Raw genomic sequence first — 11,012 nt, 5'->3', positions numbered from 1 at the left:
AAATTGGGAAAGTTCCAATCAAGATACATTCGTCTTAGTGGTGCCATACCAGTTGTAGTTATTTTTTGAACCAAGTGCTGCCATCTATTGCTATAAATAATAACCAATTTTCTGAGGTGCCGAAAGTGGCGACGCCTAGCGGATTTTCATTAAACTAAAATTTTGCGAAAAAAGGCAAAAAATGAAAAATTTTAGTTTAATGGAAATTCGCTAGGCGTCGCCACTTTCGGTACCTCAGAAAATTGGTTATTATTTATAGCAATAGATGGCAGCACTTGGTTCAAAAAATAAATAAATTAACATTTACATTGATCATTGCAAATACTTGTAATAAACATGTTTATGAATTTATAAATTTATAAATGATCATTTTTTTATTTCGTGTCAATTAAAAAAAATATGAATTTTTCTTATGAATTACAATACAAGCTTTAAACATCACATTCATTATCCTGTTCTTGTTCGACTGTACGATCACCAGTTGATTTAATGAAAAATGCCATTATGGAAGATATGATGAGTAATATGCCTGATGCTGCAAATGTTATATGATATGATTGTGTCATATCGAATAGAGCGCCTAAACAACAAAATGGATGCAAATAAATGAATGGAAAAAAAATTCAAATTATAAATGGTACAAAACATACCAGCTAATGGCGGTCCAACTAATGAAGCAGCACCACGAAACAAACATAATAGACCAAATGCATTGGTCAATTTTTCCAAACCAAGCATATCGACAAGAATAACCGAAGTTAAACATACATATGCAGCTAAAGAATAGCAACAAAAAATGATTAACCCATTGAAAAGCAGAATGACAATATAATCATTTACTTACAAATAAAAAGGCCGAATAGAACACAATCAACAATAACAGCCACATAGGTCGTACAGAATGGGGCCGCAATGACAGCCAAACCGGACAATATAACACATATATTATTTAAACCTAAAGCAGTGATTTTTAATCCACATATGGATCCATTTTTGGTAATACGATCGGATAGATAACCAAATAATAGACGACCAAATGTATTGGTGATGCCAATGATTGAGATTAATAGAGCAGCTTGGTCTGGAGTCACTAATTTATCACCGGCTATTTTAATTTGGATTGATCAAAAAAAAAATAGTTAATTAATTGATTGAAGAAAACGAGAAACAACATACATACCCATGACCGAACTGGTAGCAAATTGAGTAATGTAAACAAATGGTACGTAGAAACCCATCATACCGAAAATGTTTGAAATAGCCAGTATGATGAATGCATTACTATCCCGGATTAATGAAAAATCTAGCATTTCACTAAGGATTGATCTCATCGATGGCGGAAGTTTGCTTAGGAAATGGTTCCAGTAGCCACGTTTTTCATCATTTGGTTGTTGCTGTTGTTGCTGCTGAAATTGTCGTTGTTGTTTAATGGAGGAATTCATTTCCGAACAACAATCACCTGATTCATTTTGATCATCAATATTATTGTTACCATTGCTCAATTGTTGATGTTGATTATTTTGACAGCAATTATCTTTGAATGAACATAATACTCTCAATATTTTATCACATACATTTCGCTTTTGATATGATGACCTTTTCAAACCACCACCACCACCATCATCATCATCGTCGTCGGCACCGCCAGTTTCTTGCTGTTGTATTTGTTTTTGTACCTTGGCAATAATATCTCGAGCTGGAATCGAAACAATCGATTGACCAATGTTGGCTCCAGATTCGGCTAAATGTTGCAAAGAACTTGGTACATGTAATGTGGAACCAGAATAGAAAATATCTTTTTTCGATAATGGTCGAACTGGTATAGCTTGAATTGTAATGTTTCGTTTATCTTTCGATTCTTCAGATGATAAAGTTGCTCCAGCCGGTGTCGACGATAATATTACTTGAATGGGCAACTGACCGCTAGTACCCATACTATTCATTTGTGGTAACAATGATGATGATGGTAGATAGTTAGATGAATCGACAACCTGGCCACTTTCAGAAACTGTTCGTACAGTTGAACGACGGCTTCGTGGTTGTATTATAAAATTATTTGTGACCAATGCCGATGATGATCGTCCATTACCGATTTCCGATAAGGGTGATTGAGGTAAAATTGGCGGAGATTCTGGTGTCGCTGATGTAGGTGTATTTATTTCGGATTTTATATCCTCATCCTCATAATCATTACTGTAATCGGATGCAACGGCACCGGCAGCATCAGCCATTTTTTTCTGTTCATGTTCATTATCATTATCGTTATTATTATTATCTTGTTCCTGTTGTTCTGAATCATTATTCTCTTTGATCGTTATATTCTCATCCGATGATGTATTATCTTCTGAAGAATTGACACTAAATATTTTTTTCGATTCAATTATAGGTGATAGCTGATGTTTTTGATCTATACATAATTGTGATTGTGATTGTGTTGTTGATGGACATGTTTGCTGCTGTTGCTGTTGGCTTGTGACGGTATCTTTATTATTATCGGTATTTTGATTGGCAGCTGAAGGTGTTGGTGTTTGTGGTGTAGGAGTCGGAGGTTGAAATAATTGATCTAGATATAGCGTTGAATGAACACCTGGTTCCATATTCATGGAGTTTAAACGATTTTTCAATTCGGTAAATGTTAGATCATTAAGATCTAGGCTACCATGTTGCATCATTAGTAGAAATTGTGAATTCGAATGTGCTAATAAACGACGACGTTTTTCTTCAGCAATCCTCTGTAATAATGGTTTACGCATTTCAGAATTTTCCATCATTTGTTGTTGATCATCAAGTTCCCCTTCACCTAATACAGTTTTGGCATGTACATTTAATGGACGCATTAGACCACCGAAACCGGCACATGATAATATCATAAATGCTAATATTAACAAAGTGTTTTGCCAGCTAGTTACACCCAATAGATATTGACAGAATGGTGCAAACAGGAAGGTACCGACACCGGAACCACATACAGCAATACCAGTAGCGAATGCTCGTTTTGAGGTAAAATAATAACCAACAGAAACGATTGCTGGTAAAAATATCATACCCATACCGACACCACCTATCATTATAATTGGTATTAAACACAAGTTTTTTAATCAATCAATCAAGTAAATAATTCACATCAACATCAAAGACTTACCAAGGAAGCCATATGTTATGTACAATGTTTCAATATTAGGTGCAATTGTCGATAATGAAAATGCAATGAATGATATTATTGCACCCATAATTGTGACCACACGACAACCAAACCGGTTAGCTAATGAACTTACGAGGGGTCCTATAATGATGATAATAAAAAAAATGATTAATGATTGACAACAACCACAAAAAAAACGAAAGATCGATCGATTGAAAACGTACCAACACTAAGATAGAATCCATTCAATATGGATCCACATAAGGCCACTTTACTTTTACTTACACCAAAATGAGAGACAAATATTTCGAAAAATAGGCCAAACGTATAGGCAATACCATCGACAATTAGATTACAGAAAAATGATGCCAATACAATGATCCAGCCATAACCACCATCCGGTGCTGGATCCTGTATAAGTACATGTGGTTCATCGAATTCATCATCAACAATCATTTGTGGCGTAAAAGTTCCATCATTTTCATCTTGTTGCTGTTGTTGTCGATCATTACCACCACCACCAACATCGACTAATTCACGATCTTCAGGAATAGCAGATAATTGCTGCACTGAGGTATGTTGTAATGAGATCTTTGAATCACCACTAATCGATAATAGTACCGAATGATAAAGTGGTAATGATGAGTTGCCTAAATGAATCATTAGAAACAAATCAATAAAAAAAATAAAAAGAAACATTAAGTAAGCATCATGTTTGGTTAATGTTTGAAAAATTTCATTTTTCTTATCAAAATGATAAAAAAATAAGCGGTGATTGTCCTGTGATGTTGATTAGTTTGTTTGTGTGTGTGTGTGTGGGTGGGTGGATGTCTTTGATAACTTTACAGGATTATGATGATGTGATTATCATAAAAAACGTGCCATGAATAAAAAAACACACTCAAAAATATTAATAGCACTCTTAGGATAAATACACTTTGGTAAAATAAACTTCCGGAAAATAAATGAGTGAATATTTAGAGTTCATTAACACTTGTTAGTGAAATGATAAATAAATCAAAAAAAAACTGAGAAAATCATTCTAAGAAAAACACAATTCAAAGAATTATTAATGACTTTAATCGCGGAAGTAATGATGAATAAAATTAATTATTCAAGATTCTTTTGACTTTTTCAAGATGATTTTATCAAAAACTTACTATTCGATGGTGTACCAGCGTGTGGAGGCATTTTTTTTCTTTCGTTGTAATGGGCGCTGTTTTCTTCGTTAAACCAAATGAATTTATATGTAGAATAAATGAATGACGATTCGTCCAAAATTAGACAAAACTTTGTATGAATAAATGAGATCAAATCATAAAAAAGGTCGAAAATAAAAACACACACACAGAGTCAATCAGATAAGATGAGTTATTTTTTGGATGTAAACAAAAAAAAATGTTGATCGATTGGTTGTTGATTTTCGTTGATATGAAATTGGTTAATCAGATGATGGGCAATGATTATTACATTTTTGAACTGTAAAAAAAAGAATAAAAAAAATTGTAATATGAAAAATGCTTGAAAAATGGTTAAAAAAATGTATTATTAAAATCAAATCACAAATTCAAGCAATGACAAAATGAAATGAAAATTCATCATCATTACATTACATTTTATTCTCTTCTTCAAATTATCAATCAAATTAAGAAATTGACAGAAAAAAATATTGAATGAAATCGCAAAAGACGCATACAAACACACACAGAGAGAGAGAGAGAGAGAGAGACAGACAGAAAATCTTATCATCACATCTCATTTTCATAAACTATTTTGACAATGACAACAACAACAACAACAACAGAAGAAGAAAATGTAAATAAATAAATAAAAAAATGTGACCAAAAAAAAAAGCAGTACAATGACCAGAAACTGGAAAATCAATAATGATAATATAAGAAAAAAGACCCGAAAAGACCGGGAAAAAAATAGGAAGTAATTTATTAATTTTTTTCAATCAATCAATCATAAAAAAAAGTTCAACCTATCAATCAAAATTCGGAAAAGAAATTATAAACCATAAAGTAAAAAGTGGAAAGAAAAAAATTCCATTATCATGAACGAAAAATGATGTTTTTTTTTCTTTCGGAAAGTTTTTTTCGGCTTTTTTCTGCCCAATCATCATTCTATTAGAGAAACACTTGAAAACACATACAGAGCACAAAAAAAACATCATGAAAAATACAATTAAATTACACTCAAGGTGAAAAACCCACAAAAGAAACAACCAAAAAAACAAAACAAAACAAAATACAACACAAAACATTAAATGAATTCAATTAAAAGAAAATGAAGAAAAATCCATAATTCATAAGTCATTGAAATGATAAATATATGTGTTATATAAACGAAAATAGATGAAAAAAAATTGGAAAAAAACTTGATGACAATGTCAAATACATGCATGCCAAAAAAAATTATGGAAATGAAAATTGAAAAAAAAAAAAATTTTTCTCGACATCATCATCATCATTAATGATGGAAACCAGAACACAAACAAAATATATTTGGTTATAATGAGTAGAAATCATCATGTTGACACATTCAAATAAAAAAATATATGAAAAATTGGAATAAAACCAAAAAAAACCATTGAATGAATGAGTGAAAAAAACAATGATTTCATGATCGATTGATGATGATGATGATGATTCGTTTTATTCACAAAAAAAATCCTATATTTCATTAGAATTATTCAATCGAAATGTTTTTTTTTTGGTGATAACATACACCATTACCATCAAGGATATTTCATCGAGATATGGTCAGTATGAAATATTTTCAATGGAAAAACAATATGATGATGAAATGAAGAAAAAATCAGGAAAACAATGAAAAACAACACCAAAAATTATCGACAAAAAATTCTTTATCAGGACCTATATATGATATTTGATATTGGCAATCAGGATTCATAGAAAAAAAAACGAAATAGAATCGTTAAGTGGAAAAAGATTACGAAATTTAATTCCTAAGAATTTCTCGGAAAGAATGAAGAATTGATGATGTTATCTACCCATCCCACACACACACACACATAATTAAAGAAGAAAAAGAAAACAGCATGGAAACACATTTCCGTTCATTCATTATTCATTTATTCGCATAGATATGAATGTCATTCAAGAAAAAAATGACACACACACACACGAACGAACGAATTTTGAAAGAAAAATAAATATTTAGAAACAAAAACAAACAAACATTAAGAGTTGAAAGATTATTATCATCACCAAACATAAAGAAAAAAAAACAAAAACAAAAACGCCAACTGACAAATTATCAAGAATTTTGGTTGTTGTTGTTGATGATTGTGAAACATTCAAACACAAAGACACAGACACAGACACAGAAATCACAAAACCATCATCATCAATTCAATGTAAAATTCAATTGCTGCCTATTCATCATCATCAACGATCGTTGATGATGATGATGATGAAAAATGATGATAATCATAACGATAATAATAAAACAACACATCGAGAAAAAAAATGTAAATGTAATAATAATTTTATGGCGATCAAAAAGAGAGAAATTTAGTGAAAATTGTACATGAAACAAACGAATTAAAAAAAAGGATTTTCAAAAAAAAAAAAACACATAGATACAATCATCATCATCATCATCAATAATGTGAACTTTTGTTGCTGAATGATGAAACAAATTTATTTTATTTAATTAGTTTTATTATAGATTTTTTTTTGGATTTGAACATTGGAAAAAAATCATTTCATTTTTTTTCAATCATAAAAAACGGAAATTGTCGTTTTCTGTTCATTGCTGTAGCTGCTTTTGGCTGTTTCTGCAATGAGGCTTGAAAAAATGGTAATAATTTTTTTTTGTTTCAGTGAAAATTAAAAAAAAAAAATTCAAGGTTCCAAAAAAAGCCAAGCTAAGCCAACCGACCTGAAGTAAGTGAAAGCAAAAAGCAACCGATAAAAAACAATTGAGATTTTTATTTTCAAATCAATCAAAACATAGAAGAGAGAGAAGGGTTATAATTACTTTTGTTGTTGTTGTTGTTGAATGTTAAGCGGTTGTCATTTTTTTTTGTTTTCGCTTTTTGTCATTTAATAGTAGTAGTAGTCGACAATCGACAGGTAGAAAGAGAAAACAGTAGCTTGAATTTTAAAAAATCAGTTCTAGTAGTGGAAGGGTCAATAACGCATTTTCACCATTTTTAGTTCTAGTAGTTTGTCGTTTGTTATTGAAAACGAAAAAACGACAAAGATAACAACGTATGGAAAGAGTTGAAAAAAAATCTAAATAATCAATTATATCTGCCTCTTGTGTGTGAGAAAGTGGAAAAGCATCTTTATAATTCAAAAAATCATCAATAACCATTAATGATGATTAATAGTGGAAAGTCATAAATGAAAGCAAAGAAATGGTCATTGATTTATTATCGATCAAATTATTTAGCTAAATATTGGCTTACTAATAAAGAAACTAAATGTACCTAAATGTACAATCAAAAAGCAAAAAAAAAAAATTCAATTCAAATTTCAAAATCAAGATAAAAAAAGAACGAAAGAAGATGCAACAAACAAACAAACACAGACAAACGAAAAACGAAAAAAAACCCAAACCAATGTATCACATTGATCGACACAGACAAAATAAACATCATCAACATTATATAAATGATGATGATTAATGATTAATGATTTCGCATATTCATTTCACAACAAATAAACAAGCACAATGTACATTTCATTTTTTCAATTTTTCATAATCAATTCATGTGCCTCCAATTTCATACATTCAGTTCATTTCATTCATCCAATTCATATCAAAGAATTCTTTTTTTTCTATCAATCGAATTATCATCAAACAAATAATAAATCAAATAATTCAAAAAAAAAAACAAATTCTTCTGTTGTTGATTTTTAGTTCACTGGGAAACTGTCAAATACAACACACACACACACACACATCATCGTCAAATGATAATGTTGAGATTAACAAAAAAATAAATGAGAAACAAAGTAATGTTAAAATCCAGATAATCGGTTTATCATCATCACCATCACCATGAATAATGAATAAAAAAAATGGACAATTCTGGAACTTACTAAGGATAATGATTAGGTGCGATTGGCAACAGTTTTTTTTGCGTAGTTGTTGTTGTTGTTTAGTCCGTAATATTTTTCAAAATCACAAGACGGCAGCTAACTTGGTTGTTGCTATCGCTGTGTATTTGTTTTCATATTTATGACGATAATATAGAAAAGAAGAATAAAAAACAGCACAAAAAAATAATTCTGATATATTAGATACTTTATGATCAATATCGATTTTATCGAATAAAATTCAAAATGGAACAGACACGCACACATAGATGATAAAAAAAAATTTGATCAAGTTTTATAAAAAAAAACGGAGACGAAAAAAAAAATCCAAAAAAAAACAACGAAAAACACACACAGGATAAAAGCAATTTTAAATGAAATTAACTAAAAGTTGAAATGATCATCGTCATCGTCATCATCATCGATCTATTTGGCCATCATATCACATATCAGATGACGGCTGTGAATTGAAAAAGGATGTCAACCATCATCGTGATCATTATATAAAATACACATTTATTGATGTATGGATGGATTTGTTAAAATTGGTAATTTCAATTTTTTTTTCTTGATAATTGTTGATAGCAACAACAACATACACACACACACAGATCATCGTAATCATGAATTATATAAAAAAAAACTACACAATCATTTGATGTGGATATAAATGAATGAATGATGAAAAATGGAATAGAAATCATCATTACTTGATACAGAATATGCTCATCATTCATTACATAAAAAAAAACTCATGGCAATTGATGATGATTATCGAATTCTCTCTCTCTATATGAATGTATGAAGCATGAATGTGTCTGTAGAACACATACAAACACTCAATGGAAATTCATATACAAATTCTTTCCACTTTTTTATGGGAAAAAAAAGAAAAAACTATCGAAAAAAGAAGGAAAAGAAGAAGCAAAAACCTAAACAACATTATATATAATGAATGGCTATATGTGTGTGTGTATAGTGCACATAACACACATAAACACAAACACACAGTTGGTAAAGAAAAAAAAAATTTGACAAAAACAGAACTGAATATTATTATTGTCGTGGTACATATAAAACATGAATGCATTGGATTGGTAAATACATACAGTAGTCGTTTTTTTCATTTATTTTTGTTGTTGGTCGGCTTGTTGGATTCATTCTGGTTCATGGCGTCGTTCACTCATCATTTTAGGCCGCTAGAATATTTTTCGGGTTCGTTGTTGTTGTGAAAAGTAAAGTAAATTTTTTTTTTTTGTATTTTTGGTAGTCGTCGTCGTTATTTGTTGTTGTTGTTGTTGTTGGTTTGTTTTTTTTCTTGTCGTCAATGATGATAATGATGATGATAAGTTTTCGAGATGAAAAGGATATTCATTGTCGTTGCTGCAGCTATATATTCTTCATTAGGTACTAAATACACACACACACACACAAAACATGGCGTCTAGTTCAATTATAATAACGTGTCGAAAGATATTCATTACTTTGCATTATTTATTACCGGATACCGGAACATATCGACATGATCATTTGTTGGATTGTCACCAAAGAAAGATTGAAAGAAAAAACAAAACAGAATACCAACAAAACAAAAAACATTCGAATGAGTCAAAACAGAATTTTCCCGCTTCTATTTACACATGCTCACAAGTGTGTGTTATTTGCATTGTCCATCATTAGATGACGTTTGATAATCCTGGAAAAATAAAGAAAATTCTGATCACCGGAAATTGTATTGAAAATTTTCAAAAACAAAAAAAGAAAATTAATTTTTTATCATTGATGAATTTTTAAAATAAATCACAAATGTTTAATTTGTGATATAAACGTCTGAATTCTCATTTGTGTGTGCGTGTTTCTGATTGATTTTTTTCTTCCATTTTAAATTGTTTTTTTCAGCTTGAATAATTGATCAATTTAAATCTGTCCAGATTATTGATTGCTGCTGCTGCTTTTTCATTCATTAATTTTCATCTTCCAAATTCTTGGATCGAAATCGGGCAACAATAACAAAAAAAAAGTAAAACAATTCTGGCTCCATTGAAAACGCGAAATTGTTTGTGTTATGTGTGTGTGAATGCTGTATACAAAACCAATCAAGCCAGCCAGTATAAACCATAATTACACAGCGCAAATCAAAAATTGAACTGAAAACAACAACAAGAGAAAAAACCACTTCAAACCAGAATGAAGCGGTTCTAGCCAAGCTATATTATTTCATTGAACAACAACCAAGGCGACGATGACGACAACGAATGAAACACATCGATTTATTTGTTTTTTTTGTAGCCCAATTTCAAGGAACCGTTGTTTACGAACGGGATCACACGTAAAAAAAATTCTGCTTCATTTTTTTATGAAGACAATAATTACTCAATCGAATAATTAGCATGTTTTTTCATTTTCACAAAATAACTACTTTCTTAATCAATGGTTAATTCTTCTTCGGCATCAATATATCACGTTTGGCGATTATTTCCATTCGCCATTGTTGAAACACGAAAAACGAAGAAGACGAAAAAGTTGTTTCAAAAATACAAGACAAGACAAGACAAGTTTTTTTTAAATTATATTAATCGTATAGAATGAATAAACGTATGAACAGCGTGTGTGACATTGAGTATTTATATTCGAATTTTGAATGGTAATTTTTCTTTCGAACTAAAAAAAGTTCCAAGTTGTCGTTTCACTACACATTGACATTGACTAATTAATCACGTGGCTTCCTTTTAAATACCGGTCACGTGATTTATTATTACTATTTTCCATCGACGATTATGTTTTTGCATATGTAG

General features: G+C 30.4%; 1 protein-coding gene across 4 annotated transcripts; it reads right to left on the bottom strand.

Moving 5' to 3' along the window:
* Window positions 1–347: 347 nt before the first annotated feature.
* On the bottom strand, window positions 348–10,521 carry LOC124496495 (uncharacterized). Of its 4 annotated transcripts, none has more exons than XM_047060014.2 (8): window positions 9,327–10,521; window positions 4,303–4,621; window positions 3,367–3,792; window positions 3,143–3,283; window positions 1,181–3,061; window positions 845–1,105; window positions 651–776; window positions 348–580 (listed from the first exon to the last, which is right to left on the bottom strand). In XM_047060014.2, the coding sequence occupies exons 2-8, from the start codon at window positions 4,331–4,333 to the stop codon at window positions 432–434; spliced, it is 3,015 nt and encodes a 1,004-aa protein (XP_046915970.1). In that variant the 5' UTR covers window positions 4,334–4,621; window positions 9,327–10,521; the 3' UTR covers window positions 348–431. The 4 variants fall into 4 exon arrangements, with proteins under 4 accessions (XP_046915970.1, XP_046915969.1, XP_075588903.1 ...); XM_047060013.2 differs by lacking the exon at window positions 9,327–10,521 and adding an exon at window positions 8,221–9,233; XM_075732788.1 differs by lacking the exon at window positions 9,327–10,521 and adding an exon at window positions 4,751–6,292.
* Between the last annotated feature and the right edge of the window lie 491 nt (window positions 10,522–11,012).

The sequence above is a fragment of the Dermatophagoides farinae genome, chromosome 7 (genome assembly GCF_024713945.1).
Source record: "Dermatophagoides farinae isolate YC_2012a chromosome 7, ASM2471394v1, whole genome shotgun sequence".
NCBI classification, from domain to species: domain Eukaryota; kingdom Metazoa; phylum Arthropoda; class Arachnida; order Sarcoptiformes; family Pyroglyphidae; genus Dermatophagoides; species Dermatophagoides farinae.
The sequence above is the reverse complement of the archived record's forward strand: the minus strand, read 5'-3'. Positions and strand labels throughout refer to the sequence as shown.

What these genes read in the sequence shown, in the direction of transcription:
- LOC124496495 (XM_047060014.2), bottom strand. Translation starts at nt 4,333, where the DNA reads ATGCCTCCACACGCTGGTACACCATCGAATA. An exon ending in TGGATTCTATCTTAGTGTTG is followed by an intron (nt 3,284 to 3,366) that starts GTACGTTTTCAA and finishes TCATCATTATAG; the next exon opens with GACCCCTCGTAAGTTCATTA. An exon ending in TCTATTCGGCCTTTTTATTT is followed by an intron (nt 777 to 844) that starts GTAAGTAAATGA and finishes GCTATTCTTTAG; the next exon opens with CTGCATATGTATGTTTAACT.